This window comes from Aquarana catesbeiana, linkage group LG06 (assembly GCF_042186555.1).
Source record: "Aquarana catesbeiana isolate 2022-GZ linkage group LG06, ASM4218655v1, whole genome shotgun sequence".
In the NCBI taxonomy this organism is placed as follows: Eukaryota; Metazoa; Chordata; class Amphibia; order Anura; family Ranidae; genus Aquarana; species Aquarana catesbeiana.
Genome location: NC_133329.1, coordinates 83,097,824 through 83,117,916, shown reverse-complemented (window position 1 = coordinate 83,117,916; position 20,093 = coordinate 83,097,824). Strand labels below are relative to the sequence as shown.

The following is a 20,093-nucleotide window of genomic DNA, read 5'->3' as shown; positions in this document are numbered from 1 at the left end:
AAGGACGGACTCTACTGGGGGCACCTGATGTAAGGACGGACTCTGCTGGGGGCATCTGATGTAAGGACGGACTCTGCTGAGGACACCTGATAGCATCTGGTGGCAGGCAATGGTGGCAGGTGACACTCAGGGCTCCCACTGATTCTGCATTATGGTGAGTTGAATGATTTAATTTTATAGTACAATGTAATAATAGAAATAATGCGCTTCAATCATCATGACACCATAACAATCATGGTGCCAGGATGATTGAAGTGCTAACACCAGGTGTTTGGAGTATCGTTATCTGCTGATTGTTAAACTCTGGAATACACATTTCTATTGTGGTGTAGGATCTGGGGCTGCTGTCCCTCCATCCCTCTCCGTCTCCCCCCCTTTCCCCCTTTCCCTCATTCATCTCAGACTCTAACCACACACCCTTTGAGCCACGCCCATTTAAGCCATGCCCACTATTCCGCATAAACCACGCCACATTTTTCCTGTTTTTCGGTGCCACGCCTACAAACGCATGCCCCACCCCCTAATTATAATGCGACTTCGCCTACCGCCAAAAAAAGAGTCCCTACATTTTTTTTTTTACAATGTTGGCAACTATGGTGAATGTCAGTCACTGGAGTGCCATGTTTTGTAGGGGGGCATGAGTGGCAGGCTCTCAGCAGCACGCTAAGAAGCCGAGCCAGCTGCCGCTCAGGCATCTGCACAGATTCCGACATTATTGTCAGAATCCCTGCAGAGCCTAGACAGGCTTTGTGATGTCAGCCGACAGCATACTTTAGCCCGCTGCTGACTGAATATCGGTCACAGGAGTGCAGCACTAAGTGGCCAAAATAGCTGCAGCCATTCTTCTCCTTTAATATAAAAAGAAAAAATAATATTTTTCAAAGGATGAAATTGAAATTTGATTTTTTTTTTTAAACATGCATTAGAATAAGGCAAATCTAAATTCTTTTTGTCTGCAGAGCCAACAGATAGAAAAACTCAAAAGCTGTCATGAAATGATCGCTGCATATATAATGCTCTGCATTCATCTGTAAAACCCACATATTCAATCTTTAATATCAGGAGCATTGTGTTTGAATTACTATTTTAATTGTGCTAATTTGTCATCCCGTGTTACAAGGTGACAAGGGCACGGATTCGTCACACAAGAGACTGCGGCCCGACACTGAGTTTGCAAGCAGAGCAGTTTTTATACAATATTCATGGGGAAAAATATTTCAGGGCAGATAATTGACTGAGATCTCTATGCCAATGGTAATTGAATTCTGAAAGCATGGATATTAATCTTTAACAATGCAGAATAAATGAAGTGCAGTCAATCTATAGAAGGAGAAGCAGAGGAAGGAGGTGATTAGTTCTGTCCATTAAAAAGAGACTTAATTCTCTCAAAGATAAAACTTTTTTCTGTAGAAAAAGAAATATGCGCAAAGGTTCAATTTAAAACTACATAGGGCAATGGGAAGGACAGCGAGGACACAATACCAAGTTCCCCAGCAATCAGCCCTGCTAACCACCTCATTAAATCTTGCTTCCTACATTTTCATATAAACAGAGATCCACCTGTAATCTATGTGAATACTGTATATATGTATATAGCAATGATTAGGGCAACCTGAGTTCACAGAACCCTAATGCCGCGTACACACGAGCGGACTTCTCGTCGGACTGAACTCCGAAGGACTTTTCGGCGGAAGTTCCGACGGAGTTCCAACGAAATGGACTTGCCTACACACGATCACACCAAAGTCCGATTGTTTCGAACGTGATGACGTACATCCGGACTAGAATAAGGAAGTTCATAGACAGTAGCCAATAGCTGCCCTTACGTCGTTTTTGGTCCGTCGGACTAGCATACAGACGAACGGATTTTTCAATAGGAATCGAGTCTGTAGGAAAGATTTGAAACTTGTTCTATTTCTAAGGTCCGTCAGATTTTTAGACAGAAAATGAAGATTTTAGACAGTCCGATGAAGCCCACACACGATCGAATTGTCCGACGGATTCGTTCCGTTGGACCTTTAATGCCGAAAAGTCCGGTCGTGTGTACGCGGCATAAGGCTCCTCCTGAGGTTGCTAACAATTCCTTGAGCTGCAGCTGACTGACTTCCCAGCTGATGGTGCCACTGCCTGTATAGATCTAGGTCTAACGGCCATTTGGCAGAGCCAGCAGCATCTATTTAATTGCTGGTAGGGGAGGCATTCTTCTAATTAACCACCAATGTAAGGAGAATTCTTCCCACTGATCACCAATGTAAGGAGCATTCTTCCCACTGACCACCAATGTAAGGGGCATTCTTCCAACTGACCTCAAATGTAAGGAGCATTCTTCCTACTGACCACCAATGTAAGGAGCATTCTTCCCACTGACCACCAATATAAGGGGCATTTGTCCCACTGATCTCCAATGTAAGGAACATTCTTCCCACTGATCACCAATGTAAGGAGCATTCTTCCCACTGACCACCAATGTAAGGAACATTCTTCTCACTGACCACCAATATAAGGGGCATTCTTCTCACTGATCTCCAATGTAAGGAGCATTCTTCCCACTGACCACCAATGTAAGGAACATTCTTCTCACTGATCACCAATGTAAGGAGCATTCTTCTCACTGATCTCCAATGTAAGAGACATTCTTCCCACTGACCACCAATGTAAGGAACATTCTTCTCACTGACCACCAATGTAAGGGGCATTCTCCCACTTAACACCAATGTAAGCAACATTTTTCCAATTGACTACCAATGTAAGGAGCATTCTTCCCAAATACCTAAAATAAATACATTTTAGCAGGGGTTCCCTAAGACCTAAAAATTATTTCAAAGGTTTGTCTGAGTTAAAAAGGTTGAGGAAGGCTGGAATAGAAAATGAGACCAAATGTAAGGAACATTTTTACCTCCAATGTAAGGAGCATTCTTCCAACTGACCACTAATTTAACCGCTTCAGCCCTGGAAGATTTTAACCCCTTCCTGACCAGAGCACTTTTTGCGATTCGGCACTGCGTCGCTTTAACTGACAATTACACGGTCGTGTGGCGTTGCACCCAAAAAAAATCTTTTTCCACAAATAGAGCTTTCTTTTGGTGGTATTTGATCACCTTTGCGGTTTTTATTTTTTGCGCTATAAACAAAAAAATAGCGACAATTTTGAAAAAAAACGCATTATTTTTCACTTTTTGCTATAATAAATATCCCCCAAAAATATATAAAATTTTTTTTTTTCCTCAGTTTAGGCCGATATGTATTCTTCTATATATTTTTGGTATAAAAAAATCACAATAAGCGTATATTGATTGGTTTGCGCAAAAGTTATCACGTCTACAAAATAGGGGATAGTTTTATGGCATTTTTTATTATTAAGTTTTTTTTTTTAATTAGTAATGGTGGTGATCTGCGATTTTTATCGGGACCGTGACATGTTTCCCCATTTGCCCACTGCTGCCATTGTGGCGACGTATATTGGCGTGCGGCGATCGGCAACTAGTTAAGGAGCATTCCTCCCGCTGACCACAAATGTAAGGAGCATTCGTCCCACTGATCACCAATGTAAGGAGCATTCTTCCTACTGACCACCAATGTAAGGAGCATTCGTCCCACTGATCTCCAATGTAAAGAGCATTCTTCCCACTGATCACCAATGTAAGGAGCATTCTTCCTACTGACCACCAATGTAAGGAGCATTCTTCCTACTGACCACCAATGTAAGGAGCATTCTTCCTACTGACCACCAATGTAAGGAGCATTCTTCCTACTGACCACCAATGTAAGGAGCATTCTTCCTACTGACCACCAATGTATGGAGCATTCTTCCCACTGACCATAAATGTGAGGAGCATTCCTCCCACAGACCTCCAATATAAGGAACATTCCTCCAACTGACCAACAATTTAACCTCCCTGGCGGTATGATTATTTCGGATTTTAGGTGCTGAAAGCGGTACAATTATTTTGCATGGAAATTTGGCGTTTTATATTGTAGGCCTGTAATTCTTAACAATAACACACTTAAATCTGTCCAAACAAGAGTCTAGTAGATATCCCGGGTATGATGAAGTTTGAAACACAAAAACATAAATTATAATATAATAAATAAATATAAATAATTAAAAAAATAATAATATAATAATAAGAAAATAAATTTCCCCACAATTCACTATCGCTCAATTCTGCAAGTGTTCTAATTTACTATCGCTGTTTTCTAGCTGATCTAAAGCCACTTTTGACATAAAGGGACACTTTTTGGTTGCTATGGACAATCTCCAGTTTCCAGGCAGAAAGAACAGTATATATCATATAAAACTGCATGCAGGGCATGGGCCAAAGCACTGGGGACAAAAGAGATGTGAAATAATTTCATACAGTATTGTAATCTGTAAGATTACAGTACTGTATGTGTTATGATTTGTACATTTTTTTGAATTTGCCGCCAGGCTCCGCCCCCGTGCGTTGCGACGCTCGCAGGGAATGGCGCCTGGCACGGAGAGGCTTCGGAGGAGACAGAGCCCTCGGGCACTGCGGGGGACATCGCAGGATCCTGGGGACAAAGTAAGTAAAGCTGCACCAGGATCCTGCAATGTAATTCCGAGTGTGGCTCCGGGTTACCGCTAATGGGACTGAAATTTAACCCCGAGCCACACTCGGGAATACCGTCAGGGAGGCTACGGAGCATTCTTCCCAAAGACCTAAAAATTATTTCAAAGGTTCTAAATAGGTAAAAAGGTTGAGGAAGACTGGAAGAGAAAATGAGACCAAAGCTACATGAAAGTCACCCCATCCTCATGTTCTGGGGAGGAGTGTGGAAGCTCCAATTAAAGCTATTCTGGAGTTTCTATATTTTTCTTTGCTGCCCATGCGTAGTCGCAGATGGTAGATACAACTTGGGGTTGTACTGAAGCTGCAGACAGATTCCTTCCTATCTCCTGTCCAAGGGACACCCTGGGACAGCCAGTGTACCCAATAAAGCTCAAAATTCAGTTGCTCACCACGTCAACTGAAGCAGGCTATGACACCTTCCTTCCCACTAAAACTGGCTAAATTCCAGTACTCCACTTCCTTGTTGTTGGAAGGTGCCCACCCTACTAAACCCTACTGAATGAATCCCAACCTAATTTCAGAAGACTAGTTGTCATGGTGCTAGTAACACAAGGTATAAGGTCACAACCCTTCTTGCATGGAAGGGCAAATCCTGGCAAACGAAGGATGCTGAGAATCTAGCAGCAAGTGCATTATGTGCCACATGCCAACCTGACAGAAACATTGCCAAAAAACACAATTAAATATGTTCTTCAGAATTGCTCTGCACCTATGGACCTTATGCAAAGTGACCTTTCAAATGGGACAGTCTTTAATGAGCTTAGTTCCATTTTGGGGAGTCTGAGGTCGCTTGCTGGCTAAATCCTCCATTGTCACTACAATTAGTGTGCCCATTGGAAGGTTTCCCCATCTATTCCTGTTCTGGTGTTTTTCTTTTACTTTCACTCTTGGGGATAAGGGTAAGCAGGGCAAATAGAGAGGGTGAATTTCACTTACGGGGGGCACAGACAGCAATAAAAACCTGACAGGTGTTCTAATCCCTCTCCACTCTATCCAAGACTAAAATACAAAAGTCTTACCTTTTGTTTTACTTGGATTTCTTATTCTGTACTTCTTACAGGACATGGGGGTTAAATGAAGGAGTATAACAAATATTAACAAGTACTAATGTGCAAACCACAAAACACAGAGAACGAGAAAAATTCAAAGAACCTAAAAGGCTTCCTAATGTAGCTGCCAACATACAGGGTGTTCACACACCAATCAAAGAAAATGGAATACGTGGTTAATTATGCGGCGCTTACTAAAAATTGACTACTAAAATAAGCTAAAAATGTAAAAAGACCAAATATAATGGAGATTCAATTAAAAAATCCAGATGAATATTGCGTCTTGCAGTTAATCTTCCATCACATTGTGCAACAATAGATTACGACAAACCAATGTTACATCAAAGAATGGATCCAAATACCCCACTCATAAACTAACAGCTAATGGAGCCCTTGACGAGGGGGTAACGTAATGCCCAATAGAAGGAAATATCCTTTAAACTGATGAATAAAGAATAGTGATTGATCCAAGGTCTTTCTAAAGGTTAAATATGATCGTACTATGTTTTTTTTTTTTTTTGCATTTTTAATTTGTCATTGTCTTTGCACAGACTGCACATTTGCACTTTCATCACGCACATATTAGTATGATCTGCGCTTATTATTGCACTTTATAATTATTGTCATTATCTTTTATTTTAAAATCATTTTTTTGCACAGTGTGTTGTATGCACGTATTAGTATTATTGTGATTGTGATTAATTACGATCATATTTAACCTCTAGAAAGACCTTGGATCAATCACTATTCTTTACTGCATTCATCAGTTTAAAGGATATTTCCTTCTATTGGGCATTACGTTACCCCCTCGTCAAGGGCTTCATTAGCTGTTAGTTCATGAGTGGGGTATTTTGGATCCATTCTTTGATGTAACATTGGTTTGTTGTAATCTTTGGTTGCACAATGTGATGGAAGATTAACTGCAATATGCAATATTCATCTGGATTTTTTAATTGAATCTCCATTATATTTGGCCTTTTTATAGTTTTAGCTTATTTTAGTAGGCAATTTTTAGTAAGCGCCGCATAATTAACCACCTATTCCATTTAAATGAAGGAGTACTGCTGCCAGGTTACCAGCTAAGGTATATCCCATAACGTTAGAGATTATTTCTAGAACTGGGCGCCAAAAAGACTGAAGAGTTGGGCACTCCCAGAATACGTGTAACAGAGTTCCTCTGGGCTTGCCACACCTCCAACAGAGATCATTCTGTCGCGGGAATAGCTTATAAAATAAAAAGAAAGGGCAAGGCCTTCCAAAGGGGGCGCAGTAACTGAACACTACGTTTGAATTTAATTAATTTTATTTAGAAAAAACACGCCTTAATATCAAATATGACAAAATACCAAAAAATAGCAGTCTGAGTATAACCTTCCAAAACATTAAAAAAGACAACGTTGTCATCTAAAAAGAGGGATCGCAGCTGCACATACATCCACACTATCAGACATACACACAGCTCAGAGGATAGGAGTTGATTGAAGTATTGTTGATCATTATATTGCATATACCAGGGATATGCAATTAGCAGACCTCCAGCTGTTGAAGAACTACAATTCCCATGAGGCATAGCAAGACTCCGACAGCCACAAGCATGACACCCAGAGGCAGAGGCATGATGGGACTTCTAGTTTTGCAACAGCTGGAGGTCTGCTAATTGCATATCCCTGGCATATACTATCGTCCTCCTTCCTAATTAAGCAGTGGATTGTGGTCATCCCAAACAGGATATGTAGCTGTAGGCTTATTGAGATGTGGATGCACATAAACAAACAAGTGGGTATAACATGGGCCGTCCTAAGTTATTAATACACAAATTCAACTGTGGCACCTAGAATTAGGGGCTCTCATTTGTCTATTGGAGGCACAGGTGCAGAGGCGTAGCTTGAAGCTTGTGGGCCCCGATGCAAAAGTTGACCTGGCCCCCCTCCCCCCCCGCTACCACCCACCACTTCCACCGTGTGTGCAGATACACCCACCCCATGGCAAGATACTCAAAGTGGCTTAAGAGTTTAGAGTTCCAAGAGTTCCTCCTTACATTAGAGGACAGGGATCACCCCTGGAGAATCAGAGGACAGGGATCACCCCTGGAGAATCAGAGGACAGGGATCACCCCTGGAGAATCAGAGGACAGGGATCACCCCTGGAGAATCAGAGGACAGGGATCACCCCTGGAGAATCAGAGGACAGGGATCACCCCTGGAGAATCAGAGGACAATGATCACCGCTGGAGAATCAGAGGACAGGGACCCCTGGCAGGTCATTTGGCAGAGCTCCTTTCCCATTCCAGCACTGTAAACAGCTTCCTCCCCACAATACACAGGGCTGAAATCACATTCCTTTACACACAGTCTATCAGCCTTCACAGGGTTTTCTGGCTTTTATGTTGCTGTTCTGACCTGTGAAATCAACTGGTCAGAACGGCAGTGTAGTTGCAGTAGGCAGATACACCCTGTGCAGATCATGGCTAACTGGCTGTGTTGTAAAGGAATGTGATTTTCAGCCCTGCGGAGGAGGAGCAATATAGAGTGCTGTACTGGGAAAGAAGCTCAGCAGCCAGGCATAGCATCCAAGGGCAGAGGGGGTGGTCAGGGGGTTTTGGGGGGGTGAAACTTAGATCTGCGGGGGCAAAGCCATGTGACATGAAATCTGGAGTCTGCAGCCCCTCAGGGGCCCCTCGGGAGGTGTTAAGGAATTTGTTTTAGCAATTTCTGAAGGTTTCTCTGTCAGTGTTGGCAGGTGTTGGGGTAAGGTCACCTCCCGGGGGTGCGTGGGGGTGAGCGGACATCCCCGGGTGGGGGGTACAGAGAATCCCAGCTAGTGACTAGAAGACACTGAGCGGTGTCTTACCTCACCAGTGACATCAGTCCCATCATGGCTACAGGACGGCATTCTCCTCTTCTTAACTCGCTGAGCTCGGTTACCATTCCATGTTGCCAGCACACAGCACAGACACTTCTCCATCCTGGGCTGTTCTCACCCCATGCTCCTTTCCATTTAGGAAATGGCTCACAGCTTCTCCCCAGCCAATGAGAACAGAGGGTTGTGGACTGTGGAAGGCAAAGTAGAAGCCCAGTACTGGAGCATGGGTGTGGGGCCCTAGGGCAGATCGGAGCTGTACTTTGTGGAGGATATGATAATATGACAGGGAGGCTGCAGGGGCTCCCTGGAGCTAGGGGCGGGGTTGCGATTGTGACCCCTGCAACACCTTATGCTACACCCATGCACAGGTGGCTTAATTGTATAGGCTGCAGTGTCCAGTAAGCAAGGTTGCGGGAGTAAAACTTCTTAAGTGTAATACTCATTTAAAAGTTGATACATCGCAAGTAGTTTTGGGGAGGGAGGAACACAGCAGGGGAAGTTGGTGTTGTCAGTCCTCAGCAAATTCAACTGAATGATAGCGATGTAAGATACTCTTATCCACGTCTGTGTCTCCTCATACCTCCACTCATTCTTTCTGAGCCGATCTACACTTCTGAAGGCACAGGATTATCCCCTTGGGAAGTTGATCTAGGTGTTCGATCCAGTGTCATCCCTGCCTGCAGAAAGCTCTCAGCTGTTCCATCACCACTGCCTCAATACACTGTTGATGTTAGTGCTACAACCCCTCCGTTGTCACGAACATGCTGACATCACGCTGACATGTTTCATTGCCAATGATAGCTAACTTCCTCGTGGGAATAGCTTAGCCAGCACCAAGGGTGTCCTGTATCCATCTGGTAACTAATTTGTAAGATATTTCTTGACTTACTACTGATTGAGGCCTCGTGTGCGAAAGTGAGCATTCTGGCCTGTTGCTTTTCTGAAAAAGTCTTGTCCATGTTCACTTCTCATTTGGAAAGGAAATCCGGGTCCAGTTGAGAATGGGCATCTAGCAAAGTTCCGTATGAGAGATACAGCACGTGGCATAACGGTCCCTCAGAAATTCACGCCTTCTCATATGGAGTAAGTTCCCGAGCAAAATGTCTCTGGGCCAGGAGAGAATGCCAGAAGTGAAACAGTTGCAGTTGGCGCCAAGGGTCGGGGGGGGGACTTCAGTGGTTGCTGAAAGAATAGAAAAATCATGCCAGTTGATTCAATGAAGAAAGTCCCCAGTTATAAGTAGCCCCTTGGTAGCCCAGACTCGGAAAAGTTTGTCTGATCTTTCAGGAATGAAGATTGGGTGTCCCAATATGAGGGTCAGAGGCGATGGAAAGCTGTGGCAGTTGGCCAAGGTAAAGTACTGTTTCATTTCTTTTAAAGTAGGGCCTATCATAGGAGGTTTCAGTAGGAAGCCGGGAATTGCTTGACCTGCCCAGGCCTTTAGTTATGCTTTAAGAACCAATAAGAGAATTGTAGGAGGTGGGAGGGGTTGGGCCAGTCCATGACTTTTACAGAGCAAATCAAGATCATCATCGGTCGGACTTTTCAGCTACAAAAGTCCGACAGCCCGTCCAACAGACTTTCAACAGACTTTCGACAGACTTTTGGCAGACTTTCAACAGACTTTCTAACGACCGGACTTGCCTACACACGATCACACCAAAGTCTGACGGATTCGTACGTGATGACGTACACCGGACTAAAATAAGGACGTTGATAGCCAGTAGCCAATAGCTGCCCTAGCGTGAGTTTTTGTCCGTCGGACTAGCATACAGACGAGCGGATTTCTGGGTCCGGCGAAGTTACGACGTAAAGATTTGAAGCATGTTCCAAATCTAAAGTCCGTCAGATTTGCAACTGGAAAAGTCCGCTGAAGGTCCGATGAAGCCCACACACGATCGGATTGTCCGCCGGATTTGGTCCATCGGCGTCCGTCGGACAAGTACGGTCGAAAAGTCAGACCGTGTGTATGCGGCATTAGTCCACCCTGAGTTTTATGGGGCTGTTTGTGAATATAATATATAGGTGAAAACTGTATTTTAATATGAGAAAAATAAGCAATTGTTTATGATACTCAGTGTAGCAAAACAAGTGTCATGCGCTTAGGGATGACCTACTTTCATTTGTACAGTACCCCACCAAATGATAGCACTATATAAATCATCAGTAATGAAAACATTACTAAAAAGTAAAAACACTTTTTTAAGATACAGTATGACACAAGTACTTGATCAAAGATCTGAATATAAACATGTTGGTTATTTTTGGATTAACAAATAAACATGAGTTCACTTCATCCTTCCAGATGTACATTCCAGTTGATTCTCAGAAATTCCTAACCATCAAAAAAACACCAAAAAAACTGCTACTTGTTTTATTTGTGGTCTGTTAAAGGGATTTATACCTGTGATGTAACTATATATCCATTGGATGTATTCAAACAAGGTTCTCCAAACCTCCAAACCTTCTAAACAAAGGGCTAGTTTTTGCTGCCCTTTAGATGGACCAGACTGCTGGAGTAGAAACTGTACCAGGCTTGGTGGTCAGTGGGAGCAAATAAATTACATAGTGCCTGTGGTCAGTAGGAGTAGGTAGGATGGTTGGTGGCAGTGGGAAGAATCGTACTCAATTGTTTATATCTGTGGGAAGAATTATGTCTCATCATTGATGTCAGTGGGAGGAATAGTGCCCCATTATTGCTGTCAGTGGGAGTAATAGTGCCCCATCATTGGTGTCAGTAGCAGGACTAGTACCCCATCATTGGTGTCAATGGTAGGAATAGTGCCCCATCATTGCTGTCAGTGGGAGGATTAATGCCCCATTATTGGCGTTTAGTAGAAGGAGTAGTGCCCCATCATTGGTGTCAGTGGAAGGAAAAGTGCCCCATCATTGGTGTCAGTGGAAGGAATAGTGCCCATCATTGGTGTCAATGGGAGTAACAGTGCCCCAATGACATCACTGACTGGGTCTAAAAAAAGGTATGCAATGAAAAAGGGAAGGTTTTATTTAAAAATCGAATTAGTATGTTAATTGAGGGGGGGCAGGGAAGGCAAAATATGAGCAGATTTAACTTCAGCATTTAATGGTACCCCCACTTTCGTAGGACCAAAAAAATAGCATATCGTAAAAAAAATAATATGGCGTATACAATCGCAACTTAAGTCATATTGTAATTGAATGTTAGTAAAAATTACCTTTTCTTTTCAATCTGCAGTTCTGTAATGTTCTGTAAAATACAATGCAATATGGCTACCTGGAAGCATTCTGTACATAGATGCTGTACAGAGCGCACCCCGAAAATGTAATTTCCTGCTTGTGTGATCGGCTCACTGATTTTCCCAGAAGTCTGCACTAAGATACATATCAGATTTTTGGTATCCCCTGCAACAAAAATTTGATTTTTGGTGAGATACTTCCAAAGGGAAATCACATTTAAAGGGATGAAGACCCTGCCTTCCTCATTATAGCCCTGCAGGTGCAACAGCTGATTGATAATTATAAAACCACTCTCATACAGATTCACTCGGCACATGGACACAGGCGATCAAACAGCTATTAATTCAGAATAAAAAAAAGGTAGGAATCTGCAACAAAGTTTGTTAAAATCTTTGCAACGTACATAAATCACCCAGAGGGGAATGTTTTTTTTCTGAACAAAAGTGGAGTTACTCTTTAAAAATGTTGCTACTGACAGTGGCTGACAAAGCCAGTGCACTGGGGATAATACAAAGCTTCTCACCTTATTTTATGTTCACTCGGATGTTTCACGTAGCCATGGCATAAAAGAACCAGCAAACACAGTAAAAATCTCTCCTGCGCTCAGGTGTCCATGAACTAGACATGTGGTGCAACCACCTAAAAAGGTAATGCCTAACGTATTGCAGCCCTCGTTTGAACAATGGGTATTCAAGCTAGAAAAAAACTGAAAAGAAGGAGGGCGCACCAACCTAGTGCATTACCACTGATAAACTTTAATGCAGCATAAAAACAGCAAAAATTATACTCACAAACGAGCTTATAAACGAGCTTATAAAACCAGCTTTGAAAAGGGCGCAAAAGCGCGGTTCTGTAGATCGACACACCAGGACCTGTTGCCGAGAGGGTCAGACCGGTGCAAATGGCCAATGGCTAACGCGTTTCGGGGGAGCACCCCTTTCTTCAGAGCCTGAGCGGGCAATCGCCATTGGCCATTTGCACCGGTCTGACGCTCTCGGCAACAGGTCCTGGTGTGTCGATCCACAGAACAGCGCTTTTGCGCCCTTTTCAAAGCTGGTTTTATAAGCTCGTTTATAAGCTCGTTTGTGAGTATAATTTTTGCTGTTTTTATGCTGCATTAAAGTTTATCAGTGGTAATGCACTAGGTTGGTGCTCCCTCCTTCTTTTCTATAAAAGAACCAGCACAGTGATGTAGTATTGTGTTGCTTTCATGACCTACATGAACATCCAGGACCATGGGTTGGTAGGGTTTATTGTGGGGTTAGGTGCTCATGAGACACAGTTATTAGAAATGGGGCACCACCAGATATCATAAAGGACCCCTTGTATCCATAACAAATGGTATGACAACAAACACATGACTGTGGAAATCCAAACCTGTGAGATGGCTGCCGGTGAGTTCACTTTGCTGTCCCCATCAGACTTTGGATCTTGGTCTCCTGGTGGGAATAGGAAGGCCGGACTGGGACTAGAGTGACGCTGTCTTCTCATAAATGGAAACACGCTGCAACATTAACAATAGTGTAAAATAAATGACACAAGTAAAGCACCCATGCACAAAACATATTCCTCTTGAGAAAGGTTTCATCATCATTGTATGGGCCCACAGGACTTTTAGTAGCCCCATTGACAGACACTGTTGTAACCACTTACCAGGATGAAGATTGGTTGCTGGAAGCTGTATTACTAGAGAAGGACTAGAACCTCTATCAGGTTTCTAATGTCTGTGTTCCCATTTGGGAGCTTTTCCACCACTTCTTGTCCTGGTGACACCCTTTGTGTCAGGGTATGACATGAAGTTATTGGGACAGGAAGTGAGAAAAACTTTTCCAATGGGAATACAGACAGCAATAAAATTCTGATAAAGGTTCTCACCCTTTCACACTCCATCCAAAATAAGTTTTGGTGGCTTTAGAGATTTAAAGCTTAACTCTAGGCAAATATAAAAAAGACACAAATGATCAATACATTCATTATTTATATTTTAAATGCAAGCAAAGGTATTTGAATGTGACCTGGTACCAGCTTTTTGCAGTTTCAGTACAGCAGGGCTAGAGTGTAAGAGAAGGAAGCAGCACAAGGAGCCAATCAGTACATGTGCTCACAAGAGCACATGTACTGATTGGAGTAGAAAGCCAAGGGATGAGTCTAATGCCGTGCTGCTTCTCCTTTCACTGTCCAGTCTAAGGTTGGGGGTGTGTCCGGGATGACCTGTGATTAGAGGAAGTAGATTGAATGATGCTATCTTGTGGCAAAAATTTACTGCAGGGAGGAAAATCTCTGGACTTAGGGTGAATATTGCAGAAAAAGCTGGTTTTGTTTAACTTTTAATGAGCTATTTATTTGTATCTTGTTATTTTTGGCTAGAGTTAGTTCTGCTTTAAAAGCTAGAATATACAGTATGTCTCCACTATACAAATGAAGTAAAAGGCCAATGTCACCTGGGTCAATCCCATAGGAGAGTCTTCTGCTTACCTCTATGGAATAGTTCACTACCTTGCTGGTCTGGATCACTACAGAATCTCTCTCACTGGCATGGGAGCAATGTCCCATTCTCTTATCTAGCAAAGGAGCGACCCCACAGAACCAGGATAAGTGGTAAGTTAGCGATCTTCCCCCAAGTGTCATCAGCCTTACAATGATAATAATTAAAAAAAAAATTCAAACCCTTTCTTAGTTTCTGGTGGGATAAAAGCTTGACCGAGCAGATTCTTGTACATTTCAGATTTCAAATATCTGGGAAATGAATCCTGAAAAGAAAAAATAACTAAATGAGTAAAGTATAAAAAAAAAAAAATAAAGACATGTAGTGTCATTATCTCACTTTTTATTTTCTATAGCTCAAATTGTTCTGGCTCATTGAAGTAAAGTGACTTTTTAAAAACAACATTTACCCAAATAACATTTTTTTTCACTTTCACATTTCAAATAATTGTTTGTTTGTTTGTTTTTTCTTTCGTTTTTCGTATGCGACTACAATTTATACACACCCTTGGAATATTTCCCCTATAGAAATTTCTCTGTGTGCCAGATAAGGATGCAAGGATATGCTGACTATTCAGCCCACCTAAAGGTAAAAAACTGTAAAAAAAAAAAAAAAAAGAAGTAACACTTTTACAGCGAATTACGGAGGCTGCAGATGGAAATTGAAAGCTAATCTTTAATAATCTTTAATAATATTAAATTACAATATGGCTTGTGTAGCAATTGTATATGCTATATTATTATTTTTATTTGCTGTATTTGTTTTCAGGAAAGCAGAGTTACCCTTTAAATAATACTGTAAAATGTAAAAAAATGAATGAAAAAAATAAATAAAAATAAAAAAAAATAGAAATAAAAAAAAAATAAATAAAAAAATAAATGAAAAAAAATAAATACTAAAGGCAAACTCTGTATACCCAACTACTTAGGTACGCTAAACACCTGAGATATTGACTGCAACCACTACAATATGATACCTGCACTTTATAAATCAATTCTATGTACTATAAATGTGACTGTGGCTTTCAACCACCACCATCTATACCACCTGTTTTTCTTTATTCTGTACCCCCAACTACTTTTCTCTAAAAAATGGTTAATAAAAAATATATTCAATCTTAAATACTAAAGGCAATTTGTTGTTTTAAGTTTTTGGATAGAGTGGAGACTCTGTGCCCCCGTATGGAGATTCAACCTGTCACCAAAAAAAAAAAATTAAAAAAAGCATAAAAATAGTTTTTTTCACTTTAAAAATGTAAAAGTAGCAACCAAGCACATAAACAAAAATATAAAAAAAATTGAGGCCTCCCCACCCCCACATATACGAACATACAAAGGTAAATACACGCGTTAGGGCGCCTGTGTCTGAAAATGTTACATATCACTGGGCCTGCTGGAATGAGGGCAATAATTCTAGCACCAGACCTCCTTCGTAAGGCTAAAGGTTTAAAAAAAACTTGCTCCTAACTTTTTTAGCTGGCTCCTAGATTCAAAGCAAATTTGTCAAGCCCTATCTTAATACATATTTTAAACAAATCAAGCAAGATGAACATTTGTACTAGGCACTCCTAACCACACACCAAAGAATAAATGATATGATTAATGATTCATCGACCATGGCCAATTAGGCAGCAGTCCAGGACCATAACCAGGTCCGCATACTTTGTATTTTCATGACAGGTTAATCTCCTTTAAAGAGCGTTATCTCTTCATACACAAAAATCTGTTTTAATTGCCATTGGCCCAACGCTATCACATATTTACCATGATGGTAATGTTAGCATCTTTGCAGAAGGACTCCTGAGACTAGAGAATTCGTTATTTTCAGCCCTTCAGTGCAGACTGATAGATGTGTGCTGAGAAGGGTGAACAACACAGACAGAAACACAAACCCAAGAGAAGTTCAAAGCCTTCCCCACTGTATGTTGGGAGTTGGGGTTGGAGCTACATGATCTCACAAAAGTGAGTACACCCCTCACAGTTTTGTAAATATTTTATTATATCTTTTCATGTGACAACACTGAAGAAATAACACTTTGCTACAATGTAAAGTAGTGAGTGTACAGCTTGTATAACAGTGTAAATTTGCTGTCCCCTCAAAATAACTCAACACACAGCCATTAATGTCTAAACCGCTGGAAACAAAAGTGAGTACACCCCTAAGTAAAAATGTCCAAATTGGGCCCAATTAGCTACTTTCCCTCCCCGTTGTCATGTAACTCGTTAGTGTTACAAGGTCTCAGGTGTGAATGGGGAGCAGGTGTGTTAAATTTGGTGTTATCGCTCTCACTCTCTCATACTGGTCACTGGAAGTTCAACATGGCACCTCATGGCAAAGAACTCTCTGAGGATCTGAAAAAAAGAATTGTTGCTCTACATAAAGATGGCCTAGGCTATAAGAAGGTTGCCAAGTCCCTGAAACTGAGGTGCAGCATGATGGCCAAGACCATACAGCCGTTTAACAGGACAGGTTCCACTCAGAACAGGTCTCTCCATGGTTGACCAAAGAAGTTGAGTGCACGTGCTCAGCATCATATCCAGAGGTTGTCTTTGGGAAATAGACTTATGAGTGCTGCCTGCATTGCTGCAGAGGTTGAAGGGGTGGGGGTCAGCCTGTCAGTTCTCAGGCCATACGCCGCACACTGCATAAAATTGGTCTGCATGGCTGTTATCCATCTGGCAGCGTGTGTGGCGGAAACCAGGTGAGGAGTACAAAGACAAGTGTGTCTTGCCTACAGTCAAGCATGGTGGTGGGAGTGTCATGGTCTGGGGCTGCATGAGTGCTACCGGCACTGGGGAGCTACAGTTCATTGAGGGAACTTATGCAACTACTGGCCAAGTAAAAACATTGTCCTAAACAGGGGCTACTATGCTGATATCGATTTTGGCTGGGCTGTAGTTAGCTCAGACTGATTTTATAAATTTTCCACCTGTTTTTTTCCTAAGCTTCAGTTGGTTTGTGACTACATTGTCATGAAAAAGTATTCATACCCCTTGAAATTTTCCACCTTTTGCCATATTACAAACAAAGATGTAAATGTATTTTATTGGGATTTTATGTGATAGACCAACACAAAGTGGCACATAATTGTGAAGTGGAAGGAAAATGATCAATGGTTTCCAAAATGTTTTATAAATAAATATCTGCAAAGTGTGGCGTGCATTTGTATTCAGCCCCCCTTTACTCTGATACCCCTAACTAAAATCTAGCGGAACCAATTTTCTTCAGAAGTCACCTAATTAGTAAATAGAGTCTGGCTATGTGTAATTTAATCTCAGTATAAATACAGCAGTTCTGTGAAGCCCTCAGAGGTTTGTTAGAGAACCTTAGTGAACAAACAGCATCATGAAGGCCAAGGAACACACCAGACAGGTCAAGGATAAAGTTGTGGAGAAGTTTAAAGCAGGGTCAGGTTATAAAAAAATATCCTAAGCTTTGAACATCTCACAGAGCACTGTTCAATCCATCATCTAAAAATGGAAAGAGTATGGCACAACTGCAAACCTACCAAGACATGGCCGTCCACCTAAACTGACAGGCCGAGCAAAGAGAGCATTAATCAGAGAAGCAGCCAAGAGGCCCATGGTAACTCTGGAGGAGCTGCAGAGATCCACAGCTCAGGTGGGAGAATCTGTCCACAGGACAACTATTAGTCATGTACTCCACAAATCTGCCCTTTATGGAAGAGTGGCAATAAGAAAGCCATTGCTGCAAGAAAGCCATAAGAAGTCCCATTTGCAGTTTACGAGAAGACACATGGGAGACACAGCAAACATGTGGAAGAAGGTGCTCTGGTCAGATGAGACCAAAATTGAACTTATTGACCTAAAAGCAAAATGCTATGTGTGGCAGAAAACTAACACTGCACATTACCCTGAACACACTATCCCATTCCCCACCATGAAACACGGTGGTGGCAGCATCCTGTTGTGGGGATGATTTTCCTCAGCAGGGACAGGGAAGCTGGTCAGAGTTGATGGGAAGATGGATTGGGCCAAATACAGGGCAATCTTAGAAGAAAACCTGACCTGTTAGAGTCTGCAAAAGACTTGAGACTGTGGCGGATGTTCACCTTCCAGCAGGACAACGACTCTAAACATACAGCCAGAGCTACAATGGAATGGTTTTTATCAAAGCATATTCATGTGTTAGAATGGCCCAGTCAAAGTCCAGACCTAAATTCAGTTGAGAATCTGTGGCAAGACTTGAAAATTGCTGTTAACAGACGCTCTCCATCCAATCTGACAGAGCTTGAGCTATTTTGCAACGAAGAATGAGCACAAATTTCACTCTCTAGCTGTGCAAAGCTGGTAGAGACATCCCCAAAAACTCTTGCAGCTGTAATTGCAGTGAAAGGTGGTTCTACAAAGTATTGACACAGGCGGGCTGAATACAAATGCACGCCACACTTTTCACATATTTATTTGTAAAAAATTTAGAAAACCATTTATCATTTTCCTTACACTTCACAATTATGTGCCACTTTGTGTTGGTCTATCACATAAAATCCCAATAAAATACATTTAAGTTTTTGGTTGTAACATGACAAAATGTGGAACATTTCAAGGGGTATGAATACTTTTTCAAGGCACTGTATATATATATATATATATATATATATATATATATATATATATATATATATATATATATATATATATATATATTGGGACAGACCATGTGCTGTCTCGCTTACCACAGGCTGGGGCCTGAGGAGGTGCTGCTGGACGGATCTCTGCTGTTAGACCCAATAGCCTGGTTTGGGACCTAGCGTGTGCTGAAGTGGTCCCGAAGTGGTCCTACCTGGTCTGGAGGAAGCTGGGCCAAGGAGGAGACCCAGGAGAATCCCCTTGCTGGAGAGAGCCAGAAAGAAGGCTGGTCTCTCAGATGGGCCTGGTGACTCACTTGGAAGATGCACTGAAATTTGGGAACGTGCTTACAGTGTTGCTTAAAGGTTCTGACACTGTGAAGCTGGACATTGATCTGGAGAGTCTGTAAGTTATCTGTTATGGTATCTGGGACCTCTAACCCTCACCTTCTTAACCGTTGTGCAACAAAAACCTTAAAAAGACAAAAGTGACTGGTGCTCAATATCCTTTCCCGGTGCCCCTATTTTATCCATAGACTCAGCCCTAGGGTGAAATGCTAGCCCGCCTCTGGAGATGCTATCCTGCCTTTGAGGTGTCAGAGGGGTAATTCAACTGTTACTAGATCCACGTGACCCCTAAATGGGCCCCTATGTCCCAAATGGCCCTCATGCAGCTGTACAAATGGCATGTCCACCCCTGCAAAAAATATTCTGCCCCTGCCTGTGCAGGGGAAGATAATGATCAGCATAGGAGACCCAGTGATAATTTGGGACCCTTTAATAAGGAGATAGCCCCCTGTAGAGAAAATAGCCTACATTGGCCATAACAAGCATTTATTTAGTGTATATCAATGTGCAGATACAGAAGAGAACTGTATCCAGTCCACGTGATCCATCTGACCCACATCTAAGATAGGGCCAAGGAATGTGTCCACCCACTTATCATGAATTTGAATCTAGCCATACCCTACACCAGTGTTTCTCAACCTTTTTTCAGTCAAGGCACCCTTTTTAAAATGATGGACAGTCTCGAAGCACCCCATTCTAAAAAGTAAACACTATTCTAATAGTTTTGCATAATGCAGCAACATCCACACACGTAGAACACCCAACGTTAGAGGTGATTTATTCTTCCAAAGCAAATACACTTTTGCAAACTGGTACTGACTAGTATTCCAATGTTTCTCTTCTCCCTCAGTTGTTCTCCATCACTCAGTTAAGGTGCCCTCAGTGCTGATGGAGAGGGGCAGGGGAGGGTCAAACAAGGATGCTATGCAGGCGACTGACATCCTCCTTATCAC

The 20,093-nt window shown here is 42.1% G+C and overlaps 1 protein-coding gene across 2 annotated transcripts in view; it reads right to left on the bottom strand.

The window, feature by feature from the left end:
- RGS11 (regulator of G protein signaling 11) overlaps positions 1 to 20,093 on the bottom strand; it is a 266,061-nt gene that overhangs the window by 31,441 nt on the left and 214,527 nt on the right. For both annotated transcript variants that reach the window (XM_073636325.1, XM_073636326.1), the window contains exons 16-17: positions 14,387 to 14,469; positions 13,097 to 13,223 (exon numbers count right to left, since the gene is read on the bottom strand). In XM_073636325.1, coding sequence (XP_073492426.1) covers positions 13,097 to 13,223; positions 14,387 to 14,469 — 210 coding nt within the window. The remainder of the gene's footprint in view (positions 1 to 13,096; positions 13,224 to 14,386; positions 14,470 to 20,093) is intronic.